Source organism: Rhinolophus sinicus, linkage group LG02 (genome assembly GCF_036562045.2).
Source record: "Rhinolophus sinicus isolate RSC01 linkage group LG02, ASM3656204v1, whole genome shotgun sequence".
NCBI lineage: Eukaryota > Metazoa > Chordata > Mammalia > Chiroptera > Rhinolophidae > Rhinolophus > Rhinolophus sinicus.
The window spans coordinates 49,175,896-49,195,676 of NC_133752.1; the positions used below are offsets into that span (position 1 = coordinate 49,175,896).

Consider the following 19,781-nt stretch of genomic DNA (forward strand, 5'->3'; position numbering starts at 1 on the left):
AGCCCCGGCCGCCACAGCCGCCTAGACGCGCCCATCCCACCAGAGAGGTCCAGTACCTCCGCGGCCTAGTACCTCCGCGGCCTGTGCGCTGGCGCGGGCCCCGCCTCCTCGCTCGGCCCCGCCTCCTCGCTCGGCCCCGCCTCCTCGCTCGGCCCCGCCTCCTCGCTCGGCCCCGCCTCCTCGCTCGGCCCCGCCTCCTCGCTCGGCCCCGCCTCCTCGCTCGGCCCCGCCTTTGCCGGTGATAGCTTGGGATCCTGCACGTCCCGCCCCGCCCCCTCGTGCGTCGCAGCGGCGGCCAAAGTATGGAGGGTGAGAGTACGTCGGCGGTGCTCTCTGGCTTTGTGCTCGGCGCGCTGTCCTTCCAGCACCTCAATACGGACTCGGACACGGTGAGCCGAGGGGCGGGGCGGGATCCTGCTTCGCCTTGAAAGAGGCCCCGTGTCGGTTACCTCCCCGCCGCTGCTGCCCGGGACCCCGCCTGCGAGCTCCGCGCCGCAGCGCCGGCCTCAGTCCTCCGGGCTCTGCCTCCTCCTGCTCCTGGACGGCAAGAGATGTGCCTCCCGCCCGCTAAATCTTTTCCAGGCTTAGCCCTCCCTCTTCTGACCAGTGTTTATTTACGTGTCCCTACCCGGCTATCCCACTCTCCCCCATTTCTTTCAACAGTCCCCCTTTTTTTCTGGTTCAACTTGACTGTGAAAGGATAGAAAGTTCACCCAGCGTTCTCCCGCTATCGCTGTAAAGTTAGCGAGTTAACTTTCCGTTTTTCCTAACTACCGACAGACGTTTTCAAAGACAACTGAATTTTTTATACAGACCAGCTACTGTGCATGTTTGTCAAAATGGTGGGGTGTAAGGGAATAAGAGATGTTGCATCCAGTGGCTGTTTTCTGGGAAACTTCTGTGAATGAAAAAGCTTAATTTGGTCTCAGATATCTGACTTTTGTTTGCATTGATATTAAATTGTACGGTCTCACCTAGTTCCTTTTCTGATGCTTTCAGTTATAATTTTCCTCAAATACTAGATACTTAAATGCTTATTTCATATTAATTGCCCAGGTTTAAAACCTCTGGATAGTGAAATAGTTTTTTAAATACAGTGCCTATTTTATACTTTTATTTTTATGAAATTTTAAAAAACACTGTAAAATTTTGAGCCCAAGTAGTGTCTTAGAGTAAATGCTTAGTAACTTGCTAATATAGTTTAGAGAATACCGTTCTGAACAAAGTCTAGTTATTTAACCTTGTAGATTAACACCTAGCAAAGAGCAAATATATGACAATTTAAAATGTATGTAGCTGTGGAAATTATTTTGCAATGTCTTAGTGTAAATAGAAACAGAATGGGACCTTAAGTCCTCTGTAGCTTAAAATGTTAGCCCTTGGAAAGTACCTACTTACTTTTAGGCCCTTGTTTCTTAGATCTTTTTCCTAAGGTCTTTAAAGAGTGATTTTCTGAATAGTTTTACTTGCATTGTCCCTGCTTCTTTTCTCAGGGTTTGTCTAGAACACGACAGTATAGAGTTCTGGATTGTTCCTCCTTGATTCCAATAAAGACATTGTGAAAACATTCCTTTTGTGCTCCTCTTTTAATGAAATGGGAAAAAAAATTCTTATTTATAGAGATGACAAGATCTTCATTGTCAAGCACAATGGGTCTTTAAATGTGCCAAGAGAAATAACTAAATTCTCCACAATTCAAAGAAATCACCACTGTTGTGGCAAAATGCATGTATTTTTAAAAGAATCAGGACTCACAGCTCCCCTTTTGGAAAGCAGGCTCTGATACTGAATTCCAAATCTTTAATATTTTGCACAATTTTTAATCTAAAAACATCGATCATTGTGTCATTTCATAGCTCAGAAGCCTCCACTGGCTCCCAGAAGTACATGTCATTAATTCAGAGTCCTTGGCTAGTCACTCAGGATGTTCCATTATTGGTGTTATTCCTACCTGTCTATGATTTTCTTACAAAAGGGAGCCTTTAGTTCCAAGACAAACTGTTCTGCTCCTGGTTCCTCAAGTATCAGGTTCTCATTTCTGGCTTTAAGCCTCTTATGCTTCCAGGTGTGCTAAAATAACAGTGATATTTCCGATCTCTTTTACTCAGTTTTATTTAACTGTTCATTGTCTCCCACCTAACATGGTAGTGCACCTGGTCTTTCTTTTCTGTGCCCCCAGGGTAGCACATACTGTATACATTGTAAAATACTTGAGAACTATTGGTTAGTTAAGTGACTAAATAATTCTACCAGTGTATTCCATATACTTACTGCTTCTTTTATCCATAGGAAGGTTTTCTCCTTGGGGAAGTGAAAGGTGAAGCCAAGAATAGCATTACTGATTCCCAAATGGATGATGTTGAAGTTATTTATACAATTGGTGAGTCACTTATTTCTATGTCTCCTAGTTTTGATGGTTTATGCTGAAAGGGATAAGCATACGTTACTTTTAAAATGTTAGAAAAAGAAAATACAAATTTTTTAAAAGCAGATTTTCAAATTCTCAAAATTCTCAAAATTATGGTCATGGCGTAGTCTAAAGCAGGAAACAGCATGGGACATAAGCAGGTAAGATTATTGTGGGGAAATGAGGATGAAACAGCTCCTACATAGATTCAAATGGCAGGAAGATGACCCAGCAAAAGAAGAAGGAACCAATAAGAAGGAACCAAAACCAAGAAAAAAAGATAAAAGTTTGGACAAAAACACTGAATGCTGCAGAAAGTTAGAAGATGAGAACTAAAAAAACTTAGTGATTACATAATTAAAAATCTTATGTAATTTCTGGAGTGTATGGGGAAAAGACCAGACTGCAAGGGTTTGAGGAATGTGTGGTGAAGCAGCTGTAGCTGGTGGCAGCTGTTCTTTCAGGGGAAAAAAAGGAAAAGGGAGCTTTAAAATATAGGGAGTTTTCTGATTAACATATACAGTTCTTTCTACGCATATTTTCACAAAATTAGTGGTGTACTTTATTAATATTTGGCATCATGACATGTTGTAACATGACTATTTTCCCATGTCAAATAATCCTCTAAATATCCATTTTTACAACTGCATTGTATTCTTTATGGCTTTACTTAATCTTATGGCTCTATGTAATTTCGGCCGTCCTTTAAGTAAATCATAATCAGATTTATTTCCAATAGTTCATTATATAAGTTATACTATAGTGAACATCCTTGTACGTAAATATTTTTCTACGTCTATTACAGAAATTTTCCTGGGAATGGTATTACAATGTCAAAGGGTATGAACATTTTTAAGGTTCTTGATCTGTAGGGCAAATTGCTTTCCAGAAAGATTATATCAGTTTATACTCACACTATTTAGATGCCATTTTTTGTTTGCCACTTTAAAAGGTTAAAAATGAAAGTACGTGTGTGTGTATATATATATATATATATATATATATGTATATCCGTATATACATTTATGTATATAGATTACATATATACATAAATGTATACACATATACATTTATATATGTATAAATGTAAGATATATGTGTAAATATGTAAACTCACTGATTAGTCTCCTGTTGCAACCACTTTTGGTTTCATGAGTATTATTTTTACTCATTTACAATGTCTAAAGAGGATGATTGATCACTCTTCTATTTAGATGTATTTCTATTGACAAGAGAATAAAACTCACCTCTTAAAAGATGTTGGGGATTTTTTTCTTGATAGTCTATAGTTAACATTGATAAATCCTTTGTGAAACTACTTGGAATAACAAGATGATCCAATTAACAGTTCTTTTAATCAACTGAGTGACATTAGAGCACCACCTTTTTAGAACTCAATGAAAATATAGCAACTTTGAATTTATCTTTTGTGTTGTCTTTGTTAGACCTTTAGAAAGAATATAGCATTCTAGGTAAGAGTGAGGATCTGGGTTTGAATAATGGCCCTATGGCTGGCTTGGGAATGGCCACTTATTCTCTGTGCCTGTTACCTCATCATTAAATGGAAGAAATGATATCATCTGTCTCATAGGTTTGTTGTGAGGATTAAATGAGATTATGGTAAAGTACTTCATGGCATGAAATGCTCAATATGTTATTCAAATGGCAATTAATGTAATCATAACTAAAAATTCTTTTCTTCCAGACATTCAGAAATATATTCCATGCTATCAGCTTTTCAGGTGAGTAGTAGAGCAAGTAAATGATCCACTGTGAAAATTATTCTCTGTAAATGAAGTAACTTTTAAAACTAACAAAATATCTTAGTTACCAGTTATACATGATGGTACTGATTAAAATGAAAAGACTGTTCTTTAAATATATGAAAATTCATTTGTTCGTTTTAACTGTCTAATAATTCTTTCTCTGTAAATATATACTTGCTTTAGTTGATCTCCACAGCCTTTCCCAGGTACCAGTTATCTTGAGGATTGTTTTCCTTCTCACACCCACTCACCTCGTTGCGAACTATAAACTCAGTGACACATTCTCATATATCCATAGCAGCTCTTTTTCCTACCCTTTATTCCAGCTTATGATCTGTTTCTTCACTTACCATATTTTTTAATGTTATCTTTTGCCCATTAATTGGTTAGATTCTTTAACCTACTTCCTGTTGCTTTTCTAGGATGAAAATTTGTGCTTTTAGTCCTGCAGATAGTAGTAGTACTGTTAGCCCTAATATAAGCTTTGCTATTTTAAAAAACTTTTTATTGAGGTATTTAAAATCTATTATTACATACATACAGAAAAGTACACAAATACATGAAGTTTCTTAAGTAAACAGCTGTAACCACAACATGGTGGTTTTAATGAAATAGCTTTATGATTTATATAAACTGTACAGGAAAAATCAGATTATTGCATAGTCACATTGTATGTACACATCACTAAGGTTGTGTAAGTTGCAGTGGAGCCAATGGTTAGGGTGAGAAAGATCTGTGGTAAGGGATGATAGAAATACAGGTTGTGTAGTCTTAAACTACTGTACCAAGAAGAGGAACAGCTCCTATAGTGCCGATATACAATGGACATACAAAATATTTGTTGATGATTAAGGGATTCTTGGTGGAGACTCATAAAAAGTACTTCCTTGAAGGGACTCTGGACCAGCAAAGGATTAAGAGAAAGTAAAAAAAAAAAGAAAAAAGTGATTCAATGTCTTCTGGTAACTACCTTAAATAATTAGACCAATTTAATAGTCTTAAAGCTAAGGAAACAATCTGATCCAGTGATGAGAAACCCATGCCTCAGCCTTTTACCTTTATAAAATTAAGGGGTTGGGAGGTGGTCATAAGGAGAACCACCTGAAATGGCTCTCTTTCAAAAAGTTTTCTACACACTTCATTTTCCCTTAACAACAAAATAATAGGCTGAAAAATTTCATGATGTAACCAATGCCACAGAGCTGGTTAATGGTAGAAGAATCAGGATTTCTTGTGTTCTAATCCAGTAGCATATCACATTGTTTTTTCTTTGTTTTAAATAACATAGGTGATCATGTTAAAAACAGAGTCTTGTAATACCATACTTCTTGGAGTCCAAGCTGGATAAGTTTTAATATCCAGTTTTATGTTCTAATACAGAGGGAGACAAAGTATAGCCCCATGGCCTATTTTTATATGGCACATAGCACTCTATCTATGAATAGTTAATATAATTTTTAAGGGTTGTAAAAAAAAAAAAAAAAAAAGGAATATGCAACAGAGACTATGTGTCCAGGAAAGACTGAAATATTCACTTTCTGGCCCTTTGCAGAAAAAGTTTGCCAACCCTACTCTAATATATTGCTTCTCAGTTTTCCACAAAAATACACTGGCTTACCTCAGGAAGTTCCTGGAAAACAGTCCATTGAAGCCTAAAACTTAAAGCCACTTAAAAAAAATGCAATTTAACATGAATTCTATTGCACAATATATCTACTTCTATATTAAAATGCCCCCTCTTCCCAGAAACCTCACGTTTATTTCAGTTAATGTTAAAGGAGGAAAATATTGCTTGCAATCCTTGTTATTGGAAGGGAAAAAAGGGGCAGTAAACACTTTAGAATCTTTTTGAATTATCTTTTCATTCTCCCTGAGTCTTTTGACATTCCAACTACAGAACAAAGACCACTAAACTAAATCAGTACCTATTTCTTGCTCCCCCACCCCCTGCACTCAAAACCCCCGAAACCAACCAACTCCTAAAACACTTCTCTTCATGTGATGCAAGTATGGCTTTTGGATAAATTGTGTTTTTATTATTATGCTTCATTTCATATATTATTTTGTATGTAGCAATATATTTTTTTTAATTTTTACTAAGTAAATTGTGAATGAATTGTGAACTGGCTATGTACCTGTATTCAATGAGTAGTTTTTGTTTTAGGTTTTGAAAAAATGTGGTGCCTAAACTTGTCTCTTGAAGCTTCTTCACTCCTTTTCCTTTTTCACTGCTTATGGACCTCATATTTCTGCCACTCTTAACTCTGTTAATTTGAGAGCTTTCTCTATTTATTTTAGAACTTCATCTGACAGGCAAGTAGGTATACGGGTTTTGGTTGGGTAGTTGGGTTAGTGACTAAAATTAAAGGTGCTGATAAAATCCTTCATATTTTAGCTTATTTGAAATGCCTTTAATTTTGGCTTTTACAGCTTTTACAATTCTTCTGGTGAGTTAAATGAGCAAGCTCTGAAGAAAATACTATCAAGTGTCAAAAAGGTATTCCCTGATTAACTTTGTCTTTTATTTTCTTGGTATTATAAGTATTACTTTCAGTTCCTAAAAATATATTTTGACAGAACTTTTAAGCAGCATTTATCCTATAAAGCAGATGAGGAAAGGCTTGTTCTTTCCAGAAATTTAAAGGGGTTACTCTGAAAGCAAATTAGTCATTAAAAGTATTAATCGCGTTCTCATCCTTCCTTTGACTGTCCTAATTGATCTCTTCCTCTTCTACAGTCCCACCATACCCTTTCCCAGAACCATTTATTCTAGCACTTAGTCCCTGACTGTGTTTACTTAGCCATTTACAAGTTTTTATAGTGCAAGAACGGTGTCCTATACCAACACCTAATTTGGATCCTCCATAGCATACTTGCTGTTTAGTTAAAATTTGTTGAATGATCAAAATAGATTTATTTTCTTCCCAAAATACAAAATATTTTCTGGGTATTTTTTTCCCTCTTAAAACTTTTTGATCTCTGAGTTGACAAGTGAATTCAGTAAAAGAATTTTCTTTCAAAAAATCCTTTGTTGAAAATGCTTGAGCTTTTCCCCTAATTATATTTAGGTATTTTAAAATGTACCTGCAAAATGTTTTGGTTTTAAAAAGAAGTAATTTTAATTTCCTCAAATTAAATGAGCAAATATAAAACTTACTTGCTGAAACCGTCACAGACAGATCTTTAAGCATAGTTGTTTTTCTTTTTTATACTTACTAAGTTTTCAGCAAATGAGGTCTATTTTTCCAGTTTAAAAAGTAAAGGTTTAGCAATACAACACATTTGGTTAGCATGTTAACAGTTTACAAAACCCTTTCACATAATCTTATTCAATATCGAAACCAACTCTGGGGGGATAAGTGACACTCCCATATAAATATCAAATTTGAAAGCTACTGGGTTCAGCTTACTTATTTTCAAACCAAGTATCCATGCAGGAAATTAACTTGTTTTCATTGATATTTTCTTCACTTAAATTTTTACCAAAGATTAAGATTTTATGATAGCAAATGTCATAAAGAAACTAAAGTTAGTTAAAAATCTTTTTTTTTCTCTATACTGAGTAAAATTGTTCCCCTGTAACTGAATAGAAAATAATTTAACTACAGGTCAGTTTTCATATTTTACAAAAATGTAAAGTATATGTTTAAGTGTATGCTTTGTTTACATATACTTAAAATCTTGCTAAATACTAATAAAGCCATTTTTTTAAGGCTGTCAATTTTATTGACAGTAAAACAATAATTATAACCATTAAGGTATACTCCTGACATTTTTTCTGCATTTTCTTTCAGGATGTGGTTGGTTGGTATAAATTCCGACGTCATTCAGACCAGATCATGACATTTAGAGAGAGACTGCTTCACAAAAACTTACAGAAACATCTTTCAAGCCAGGAACTTGTATTTCTGCTGTTAACACCGAGTGTAACAACAGAAAGCTGCTCTACTCATCGGTTGGAGCATGCCTTATATAAACCTCAGAAAGGGTAAATGTTGGCCAGGCACTGGCTATCTTCAGCTAATAGAAAAATTATACCCAGTATTTTTATAGTACTTTTTGCAGCTTATCATTTTCATATATTGTTGCATTAGATTGTCATATCAATGCTCTGAAGTCTGTCTTACCATCTGTTCTTGATTTATGGGAAAGTGTAAGTCAGATAAGGAAATTAGAAGTCCAGTATGGAATGTTGACTTGTTTCTGGCACCAAGGGTTTTCTGTTATTTACCATAAGGTGGAAAAAAATGTGTGCTTTAGATATTAATTGCTAACGGATATAATGGAGAACTTAAGCCTGGGTATTTGAACAGCTTTTCTATAACCTCTGCAAGGAAGCAAGGTAGTTCTTAATGATCTACCAATGTGAGTTAACAGGACTCCCCAAAGTTTGTATCAACATTTCCATGGAGTATGAGAATTAAGTTAAAAGAGTACCAACTAAGGTTAATTTTATTATTTATGGAAGATAGGATAAATCTCAACAGGCTTATTTTCATATGTGCCAATCAGTTAAAATAGCCGTTAAAGTTTTTTTTTGTCCTACATAATTATCTTACACGATGTACATTTCACAACTTTTAAAAGCTATTTTCCTCAAGTCAGTAAATTCTATCTTGGGTCAGTAGTAAGGAATGGGTTGTTTTTTCATCTTGTAAGGGAAAGGTAGTCTATACTAATAAGTAGATGCTAATTTTTCACTTTATTCTAAATCCATGTTTTCAAATTTTATTTCTTCAGACTTTTTCATAGGATACCTTTAGTGGTGGCCAATCTGGGCATGTCTGAACAACTGGGTTATAAAACTGTATCAGGTTCCTGTATGTCCGCTGGTTTTAGCCGAGCAGTAAAAACACACAGGTGAGATTCCTCAGTTGCTTCCCCACTAAACTGAATCCTATTCATTTTTTGAAATTAATTTTTTTGTTATACAACAGAATAAAAAGGAAAATTGACTAATGACCACGTCACTCAAATAAACCAGACTGTTTCTACTTTCTCCATTTTTCCTTCTAGCATTTGTCCATTTATAAAAAGTAAAAAGGGGGTTGTTGCATATCCTGCATATTTTAACATATTTTATAAGAATAAGTAGCTAGCCTCAAAATGATTTTCTAAGGCAGCAGTTCAGATTAAAGGCATGAAATTCACTGGATATTAAATAAAGACAAAAAAAGGCCTTTAGCCAAGACTCACGCGTACTATAAGCTGCTGATCTTTTTGTGGTCGTTAGGGAATAATATCAGAAATAACATTGGTTCTACAGGTACTTACTAGCGTGTGAACTTTATGAGAAAAGGGACTAGATTTTATTTGGTTCTGTGTTCCCATAGTACTTAACAGTGTCTTACAGAAATTTACCACCACATTTCATTGATTCTAAGATGCAGTTTTAAATTGATCTCAAATTGGGATGTTTTACAAACCATGCCTTAGCATTCTTTCATGATATATAAAATAATATTGCCTCTTTCAATCAATGATGACTTAAAATCAATGAAATATGATGTATGATTCTTCTGTTGCTCAACCACAAAGGAGTTTTTCATCGTATCATTAAATGAGTTCTGTATACTTGCCTGAGGAAATTGTAATTTTTTACAGCCCTGAATTTTTTGAAGAAGATGGATCTTTAAAGGAGGTACACAAGATAAATGAGATGTATGCTTCTTTACAAGAGGAGTTAAAGGTAAGGTAACTTATCCGACACTTAAAGACCACTTCCAGAGTTCATACCAAATTGATCACTGAAATTTTTTAGGGATAACATGATTAGATTTATATTTTAGTTTATTTTAGCTTCAGTAAAAAGACTTCAATCTCAGTGGCCTGTAAATACAAGTTTAGTCTCACATTATATCTTGTCTGCAGCTCTGCTGCCATTCTACATGTCATCTTCATTCTAGGATCCAGACTGAAGGAGCAGCCTTTATGTGGGATAGGCTCTTCTCACAACAAAAGGAAAAAAGAACAAGAAAGCTAATGAAAATTCACAGTAGCCCCTAAATCTGCTGAGCTGGCATATGACTTCCACTCATATTTCAATGGCCAAAGGACATCACATGACATTAGGCAAGGATATGTAATCCTCTTACAAGATGAAAAGAAGCAAATATTTTGGAACAAAACAATCTACCACAGTACCCAGTTCTATCTTACTGGGGAAGGTCAGGTCCATTGAGAAGTAGACATCAAGATAAGGATTGGACAAGTAAGAGATTAGGCCTGAGAAGGATAAAGGGGAAGGAGCACCTGAATTAGGAGACGGAAGGGAAGACGATTGGATATGTAGGAAATGCTTTAGACTGTAGGGCCAGAAAAGTTTCAGCCAGACTGATGGTAAGTCTTGGAGCAAAGCTGTCCAATAGAAATGGACTTATAATAATAACCTCCAGTGTGCTCATTGACTAAGAGCAGCCTAGGGGAAGCCTGGCCTATACACAGACACAGTAGTGGACCCCAGAAGATGGTAGCTGGGGCTGTCAGTCAACTCTGCTTCCTTCCTTCAAACGGGGATCTGAGTAGTGTATGCTTATGGTCACCACACTCGTCAGTGTAGCACACTAAGAGAAATGAGGTTAATAGGTTTTACACGCTACTAATATGAATACAGGAATTTTAGAAAATAAAACATCCAGAATCCCACCATTGTAACATAACCATTTGCACTTTGCCATATTCTCCAGTGTTTCCCTAATATATATGTCCTTTTACATAGTTGACAGTCATGGGGGCATATAAATTTGTGCCATGATTTTTATTTGTTATTATTAAACATATTTCATGTTGTTACATATTCTTTTGTTCTTTTTAACAGCAGTGTATATCACAGAGTAGTATATTAGAACTCTTATTTTAAAAGTACCAACTTGGGCTAAAATAGAAAATGTAGAGGTATGTTACAGGAACTGTCGGCAGGAGGCAGCTAAGCTCCAGGAAGGAATTGGAACCAGGAGCTGGAGTGCCATCAGAATTCTTTTTCCCTTTGTGTGTGCATATTGGTTTCCTTCATAGTATCAATAGATCTGTCTATGTATTCATCCACTAGCCAATGAGAGAATGGCCAGCCCACAGCTCGTGCATTTAGATCTCTTCAAGAGCTTCGGGTTTGCCAATTTGCTATGTAGTATGTCTGCTTTGGTCAGCTAAGGTGAAGTTGGTGAAGGGATTACTGGTGAACTCTTATGACAGCGTGAACAATAGAAATGAGCTGAGCAGACATCCTAAAAAGTATCCACAATAATTGACTATAACAACCTACCATGTTTCCCCGAAAATAAGACCTAGCCGGACAATCAGCTCTAAGGCGTCTTTTGGAGCAAAAATATTATTTTTTGCTCGAAAAGATGCATTAGAGCTGCTTGTCCAGCTAGGTCTTATTTTCGGGGAAACACGATATTACCCTATAATTGGATAGTTACTTTTGATTTGCTATACTAACATCCTATATAAATAGTTTTGATACATACCCAAAGTGAAATCACTGAGTCAAAGGGTGTTAGTACTTCAAACTGATGACACATGTGGCTAGTCTGCTTTTCAAAAGTAGTTTCTTTTACAGGAATTAAATGAAATTCCTGTATGAAAATTCTTTCATAACAGTAAAATGTAGTCACTTTTTTTTAATGTTCAATGTTTGCAGTAACTATGCACCTCTCAAAATAGTACAGTATTCTTTGTTTCAAGATGAGTTAAATATTTATTTCTCTGTGTTATCAAGGAAATAACTAGTATGATAAAGCTATGTATAATGTGCAGTTAATATAGCTGGAAAGCATTTTATAACCTATAAAGCACCATATAGGTGCTTGTTGAGTTCCTCCAAAAATAGCAAAATTAAAATTTTTATAGAGGCAATATTTGATATTATGTACCATGAAGAATTTTATATTATTTGTGAACCTAGACTGTAGTACACAACTTGGAATTTTATCCATGCCCTTATTTTATTTTGCAGAGTATATGCAAAAAAGTAGAACACAGTGAGCAAGCAGTAGAGAAACTACTAAAGGATGTAAACAGATTAAAACAAGAAATTAAAAAAAGAAAACATGCACAGATTCAGGCAGCACGTAAGTAAAAAATTCATACATCACTACTTTCTTTGCTTAAAAAATTCTGATTTGAATTATAGATGAGCCAGCTGCACTAGCTGATGAATTTGTCCACTTTAAGATTAGAAGTAATTGTTTTATTAATACTCTTAAATCCCACTGAACAAAGAACATGGTAGTATTATAGCTATACTATATTGTTGATATTGAAGAATATAACTTAGTTTTCTCAGAATGTTGTGGTATATGAGTTGGAATTTGGGATTATGCATGTCATTTTTCTCACTTTAGATAATTTGTTAAAATTGTTAGTGTTTTTGACTCAACTTTACTAATAGATTATAAAAGCTTTGTTGAACAAATATTGTATGTTGAACTGTTATTTTATTTTGTTTAGGAGAGAAGAATGTCCAAAAAGACCCTCAGGAGAACATTTTTCTTTGCCAAGCTTTACAGACCTTTTTTCCAGACTGTGAATTTCTTCATTCATGTGTTATCTCCTTGAAAAACAGGCATATTTCTAAAAGTAGGTGTAATACCAACCACCACCTCAATGTGGTAGACAACCTGACCTTAATGATAGAATACACTGACATTCCTGAAGCTAGTCCAGCTAGTAGTGCACTGCAGATGCTGAAGCGTAAAGCTTTAGATACAGATGACAGGTGGCAATTCAAGAAGTCACGGCTGTTAGAGACACAAAACAAGCCATCTAAAACAGATATTGAAAGTAGTAACCAAGAAAAAGCATCCAGGAGCAGCCCAGAAACAGATGAAGAGATTGAAACAATGAAGGGTTCTGGTGAATATCCACAGTCTCCTACATTTTGAACCTTTTAGCTCCAAAGATTTTTGATTCGCTGAAGGATAAAAACCATTGTTTTTGCTATGTTCAGCCTACATAAAAAAGTTCTAGTACATTTATTTTATAAAGTACTTCTAAAAATATCAGATGCTTTTATTTTAAAACCAAAACCTTTTTTTGCTCCTTTTACTCAACTGTTGAGGGAAAAGCTTAACTAGATATTTTAAACTTGTACAGCATTCTTTAGAATTGGGAAAGACTAGCCTTATTTTCAGAAAAGAAAGAAGTCTAAAGTCAGTATGAAAATGTATTTAATTTTTTTTGAGTCATTACAATTCCTACTCCTTGTTATGATAAATAGTACATTATGGCTAGGGTTGCCAGATGCTAAACATCTAATTAACCTCCTACTCCCAAACTTACTCAGTTGTCCTAACCACACCTAATTTAACAACTAATTTTTTAAAGCTATTTTTGTTGTCGTTCCAAAGCATTTAGTTTTTATTGCAACAGGAACTTTCTTTTTAATGATGATTCTTCATCAATACAATAACAAATACAACTAACAGGTTAGGGTACAAAATAGCTGGCAATGCAGAACTCAACAGGTAGGAGAGTCACGGGCTTCAGTACAATTTTTAGGAACGATGTAAAACCCATTTGGTTAAGTGGAGGTTGGTTAAGTGGAGGTTGGCTAAAAGAGCTTTTGCTGTATTTCTTGTATTTGTCTTTTCTGTAATAGAATTTTCCATGAAGTGTACATATCACACGAAACCTTCATATTTCACTCACTGGATGAAATGCTGAACACACACTTTGACCACTGCTCTTCCATCTGTTATTTCCTAAGTGATAGAGCAAATTCAGAGCCAGCATCAAACTATTATCTGTGTGTTAACATGCATTAGTTACACAGTGGGGTGCATATGAATCCCACATAATACCAGGGATGATTTGTGCAAATAATGAGTTTCTGCTGGGATTCTTACTAGTTACATAAGAAGCACTGTGGTATTAGACAAAGAGCAGAAGGAGAGGAAATAGGTTGTCAGTCTAAACCCTAATTTTCAAATAACCCCAAACATCACCAGAGCACATAGAACTTACTACATAATGACTATATGTAACCAACAAACGAAAACGGTACACAGGCTAAACTAGGAATGGCAGAAGCAATAAGCAGCCAACATATGCAAATGTCTTCTCTACATAATAGCTTGGGATTTTTCAAAGATGCTTACCTACTTACTCAAACTGAAGTCATGCCTTCCATATAAAGTTCAATTTGCTAAAATGCTATAGAGGTACAAAAATATTTAGCTCATACTTTTTGAGCATAATGATCCATCTCCTTTGAAGAAATCAATACTAAACTTTCAATTATAGGAAGCTAGTTCAGGTTATTAGTGCACAGCTGAACTTCCATGATTGAGTTTGATGCCCAACTTTCAGGTATTCAATAAAAAGGAGGAAAAGAGTCCTTATAGGACATTTCCCCCAGTTTCCATCTTTTGGCAGTTTTATCACTGGAGTAAGATAAGATGACATAATAGATTGCCTATGGATCAGTTTATTTAAAGTATATTACCAGTTTCAGGACAGATAAGGTCCTGTGACAGCACCACTCTCCATCCAGTATAACATTTCTACAAAGAAGACCCACAATCGTAGCAAGGAATACCTTATTTGCTAGTTAGAAAATCTCCCTGAGCAGTTTCAAGTTCATAGCCTATCTTGTAGATTTTTACATTATACAAGCATTCCACTTTCCTGCATCCATGTCCCTAAAATACCATTTATAGAACAGTCTGTACCTAAAGTTAAATCCCAATACAAGTCACCCAATATTTTATATCCCACTATCAGTGGTCTATTATTGTATGGCCTATTAGTGGACTAGATGTAAGTGACAATCCTACAGCACCAATTTTTACATTCATCTATGTAAAATGTAATGAGTGTCAACATTTCAAATAATCTGGTTTTATTTCATGAACATTCAGTGGTATGGATAAGAAACACTTCTTTTTCACTCCTGAAACACTCTCTTCATAAGATTTCATATTAAGAATTAAAAACTTTATGGTTTGATAATATTCAGTCTATTAATTTTCTAAAGGTTGTTAAATCTTACAATTTGAGTCAGCAACGATTTATTGTAAAAATAAGTTTATTGATAACATTAGATAATTTACTCCCGATATCTGATGTTACAAACTTTAGGGTCTTTGAGATACACGGGATCCTTGTATGTAACTGGCATAAAACCTGTAAAGAGATAATTAAAGTTCTTAACAAAAGATAATGAGCAAAATTTTGATTAGCCCAAATCAGTTTTTCAAATGCTCTTACCCATTATTTGAGCTCTCTTAATCGCTTTTGTGATTTCTTTTTGTTTCTTCCCACAAAGCCCTACAAAAGAAAAGGCTTTCTTATTCATAAAAAGTGTCAGTATTTAAAATGCATAACAGTTGTCTAAGTCAAGGAACAGATGGCAAACCTGTAAAGAGCCAGACAGTAAATATTTTAAGCTTTGCAGGCCATACAGTTTGTTATAACTTCTCCACCGTTTTAGCTCACAAAGCAACCAACCATAGACACTAGCTACATAAACTATTTGCAAAAGTAAGGGGCAGATCCAATTTGGCTTATGGGCAATAGGCCCCTGTTTAAATAACAGTCTAGGTATGACTACAGGATACTCCAAAATAGCAACACAATTTTTTTAAGGCCAAGTTTTGTACATGTCATCTTATAGTTAGTTACCTCTAAGCATAAGACATGCAAAATACCCCTTTTGGCCTGAGATCCTTCCATAAATACTAAGCTTTCTAACTGATGTATAGCACAATTTGAAAATTTGCCGGTTTTAGTAAATAACAGATTTACATAATTCTTATCTATGTTTAAGTTGCTATAAGGGAGAACACAATACCTGTTAGGTGCCTTCCATAAATGCATCCAGTAAATGGAGAAATAAACTGGGACAAAAGCTGAGTTTTATTTGGAGAGGAAAAAAAAATTTGTATGAATTTGTTATTCAATCTTGACTGAATAAATTTCAAAAAAGCATACCTTATATGTCACCTTCAAGTTATGTAAAGGTTTATTAATGAATTTCAGACAAACTTCATAAAATATGAATAAAAATACTGAACTATGTTCATCTTATTAATAGGTCATCTTTTTTAAATAACTAATTATTAGAGTTAACATCTCTTATCCAGAGCATTCAAAAAGTCTATACAACAGATTAATGAGCATATTCTTTCAGTGCTAAAGCTATTGACTTTTTCAGAGGTACTTTTCTAAAATACTGCTGCTTACAAGGTACTAAACATTTCATCTAACATGATAGGCTATCACATAATACCAGACTACACTGAGGTCCTCAAGAGGTACAGGTACATCGGGCCATTTGCTATAATTTATGCTTTATTAATTTAAATTCTTTAGCATTTTCCAGGTGCCAGGCAGTGTTCTTGGCACTATACATAATCCTAATATGTTGCATTTTAAAATTTCTTGGTTTTTCTCCCTCTATGGCAGTTATCACTTTATACTAGTGTCAAAATACTTAACCCCAACATCATTCTCTACCCCAGATTTGCCACTTAATTCACTGAGTGCTGGACAACCAATAAAATTACATTTGAAGCAATGATACTGGTGAATTACAGCGATCAACTTTACCAGAGGAGCTTTTCCAAACTACTCAACTCCAGCAACAGAATTATGGCCATAGTGAGCTACTGTTAAGACAGTGGAGCAGAGAGAAAAGAGGAAGAAATGCTGAGCTGAAATAATAGTAAATGAGGGAGAACCAAGGGGCTCTTATTAGAATAAAGATGCCTTATACAAAGAAGTATAACCAGCTTTGAAATTATGAAGTTGCTCAAACAGTTGCCCCTACACAAAATCTGTTATAAAACTGACTTGATTCTCTTTAATTAGGACTAGTAACGAAGCAGAATCCTAAAATCAAGTATCACAGTGAAGTAAAACCAGATCTCACCTGCACATTCTTATAATCTACACGTTTTCCACATAAGATACACTTTTTAAGAGGTTCCTTATAAGGATTTTCCATTGGAGTGGGCTAGAATAAAGTTTAAAAAAATATGATAATATAGTTTAATGTGTTAATTTTGAATTAAATCCTAGATTTAAACATTTAAATCTATCCCAAGAATTAATCATACCTTTCTTACTGTGAAAAGGAATAAATACAAAAGCTTGGCTTATAAAGGAAAAATCAAGTAATTCTGAAAAGGATTCACCATTATAAATATTTCAGTGTGCTTGTCCATATTTTGTATGAGTTCTTTATTTTGTTTTCGTTTGACTAGGGAGGAATTAAGTCATGAAGGATTCTGGGATAAAATACAATCTTTGGAGAAAAAAGGGTTTATGGGAGAACAACATTCAAATCTGCAATAGATGATTCTCTCAAATGTTTTGTGCAGACTGTAGGTGACTAAAAATTCTTAACTTAGATTTAAATTAAGAAAAACATAGCACAACAGATATCATATGTAATGCTTAAATTAATATAATCCCTAAATCCACCCCCATATTTCTCTCAAATGTTTTACCACTATTTAGACAGTAAGACAATGCCCCAATGGCTTACTGTAAATACATAGTGCTTTGACTATAATTTTATAGCTCCCAGACTGCTTTATAAGTTTGTGTCAGCCTTTTTGTTTCTTTCTTCACTACTGCCTCTAATGCTTCTGTCACAATTCCTTCCTCCTACAATTAGTATAAGCATTTCCATATAGAGATTCTTAATGTAGAAATGGCTTTGAAGTCCTTGAACTCTTATAGTTGTATGTAAAATTTCAAATGAGTGGAACTGTGTCCTTTTTCTGAGAGCGCCCATAGTTTTCATTAGAGTCTCAGTGGGGTTTATGACCCAAAAAGGCACACAGTTCCTTTACTCTCTTGAACTATGGTGTGAATTAGATGACCAAGACAGATGGCTGAGAGGGACTAGGAGTTCTTTTGTTTTTTCCAACTCATCAAAGTTTCTTTATCCAATTTACATTCAGCTCACATGTAATGACTATATTCCTTCCTTATACTTTACTAAGAAGTGCTTTGTATGGTCTGACTGGTGTCAAATTATCTTTTGCAATGTAGCAAGAAAACCTATACTGCCTAAGTCCAATGCTGATACTTAAAACCGATTAAAAATACATCTACAGGTGAGAAGAAACTATTTAATGTCCTGGTATAAAACTTTCATTTTAATCCCTCATTTATTAAGACAGTCTCCCCTCCCCCCCACCCAAAAAATGATGAATGAGACAAAGAATTTGAAATGGGGAAGAGAGCCAACCTATAGAGGTAAGCTTTGTTGGATTATCTGCAATTAATCCATCCACCTTAACTACCTGATTAAATTCCCAAAGCACATATCCTTCAATTTAAGATCTAGGAAGAAAAATATGGTATTATAGGAGCTATGCTTCTTGCTAGGAATCTAGAAATGCTCTTACTTCAAAACTCAAGTGACTACTCATCAATGAATTATAATTTTCAAACTCAGACTAATGATTATTGTTCTGTCCTCCAGTTGAACTGTATTCAAATAGATAAAATATAAGAATTTGGTCATATTTGCACATGTCTTATAAAAAGGAAGAAAAAAAAATTCTTACCAGGTCCTCATTGCTGGTTACCTGTTTATATTGTGAACAACTTCTCCACAGCACTGCAATTAAACAGAAACAGCAACAAGCCAATTCTTTTTGTTAGGTACTCGAGTAGCTGAAGAAATTGTTTTTAAGGAGGCAAGATGAGTCAAGGGACACAATATAAAAGACAAATTTTATATTATACTCACATTGACTGGATAAAAACTTTTCGATTTGAGACAGAGTTAGGCTTAATATTGATGTGCCTTCCAGGGCTTTGGGAAAGGCACATACACTTTCCTCACCCATACAACTTTTCACCCCTCCCCCTTTTCCGAAATTTATTTTCCCTTCACTCCATGGTTAGAGACACTTTTAATGTGAATACTTAGGGGAGAAGCAACAGAAAGGCATTCGTTGTACCAAAGGGGAAATGAGTAACAGAACCCCTACAGAGAGTAGTTATCGATAGAGAAGCATACAGAACATGAAAATGCAGAAATGATAAATTTGAGGGCCTATGTCACAATTTCGCCCAGCTTTGGGACCCCAGACCTCTGGAATTCAACGGTGGATGACTCTGCAAATGTCCCTTCCTTACCAAGTTTACCCGGACGGAGATCTTAGGCAAATAAGTCCCTTCTCCTCGTATATTAAAAAGAAAAAAATACTGGGGAAAAAATCTCACTTCCCTTTCAGCTTTAAAATACTAGTCATGGGCCATTACAGATTCCCATCTATCTCGAAGACACACTTAAATCGCCTAGAAACCGGCGTCGTTTCGTTAACTTGGCGATTCCACCGACCTATTATGGTTAAGGCAACGGCTGCAATGCTAAAACTAGCATAGGATATGGAGACTTTACCCGCGTGATTTCCGGGATTTGGGATGCAGACAGTAGCCGTTACGAAGAGGGTCAACTTTTTCCTCCCTAGACCACTGCCAACAGCAACCAGAGCGGCCATGGTTCTTCGCTCCTTTTCCTAAATCGTCCCCACAAGTCCCTTCCGGTGCTCCTCCCCCGTTAGCCCGAGAGCTCCACTCAAAGGTTCCGCAAGCAAACCGGGGGTACTCCGGGCGGCTCGTGTAGGTGGGGTTTTCAATGT

The 19,781-nt window shown here is 35.5% G+C and overlaps 2 protein-coding genes across 4 annotated transcripts; one reads left to right on the plus strand and one right to left on the minus strand.

The window, feature by feature from the left end:
• Positions 1 to 257: 257 nt before the first annotated feature.
• On the plus strand, positions 258 to 18,675 carry ABRAXAS1 (abraxas 1, BRCA1 A complex subunit). Of its 2 annotated transcripts, none has more exons than XM_019731318.2 (9): positions 258 to 389; positions 2,290 to 2,380; positions 4,113 to 4,149; positions 6,604 to 6,670; positions 7,968 to 8,161; positions 8,914 to 9,033; positions 9,778 to 9,862; positions 12,131 to 12,245; positions 12,625 to 18,675. In XM_019731318.2, exons 1-9 carry the CDS (start codon positions 303 to 305, stop codon positions 13,056 to 13,058), a joined length of 1,230 nt encoding a protein of 409 aa, XP_019586877.2. In that variant the 5' UTR covers positions 258 to 302; the 3' UTR covers positions 13,059 to 18,675. The 2 variants fall into 2 exon arrangements, with proteins under 2 accessions (XP_019586877.2, XP_019586878.2); XM_019731319.2 differs by having other exon boundaries at positions 263 to 389; positions 2,294 to 2,380.
• MRPS18C (mitochondrial ribosomal protein S18C) lies at positions 15,185 to 19,771 on the minus strand. Of its 2 annotated transcripts, XM_019731320.2 has the most exons (6): positions 19,541 to 19,761; positions 18,699 to 18,751; positions 17,048 to 17,131; positions 15,968 to 16,025; positions 15,385 to 15,444; positions 15,185 to 15,300 (listed from the first exon to the last, which is right to left on the minus strand). In XM_019731320.2, the coding sequence occupies exons 1-6, from the start codon at positions 19,638 to 19,640 to the stop codon at positions 15,224 to 15,226; spliced, it is 432 nt and encodes a 143-aa protein (XP_019586879.2). In that variant the 5' UTR covers positions 19,641 to 19,761; the 3' UTR covers positions 15,185 to 15,223. The 2 variants fall into 2 exon arrangements, with proteins under 2 accessions (XP_019586879.2, XP_019586881.2); XM_019731322.2 differs by lacking the exon at positions 17,048 to 17,131 and having other exon boundaries at positions 19,541 to 19,771.
• Between the last annotated feature and the right edge of the window lie 10 nt (positions 19,772 to 19,781).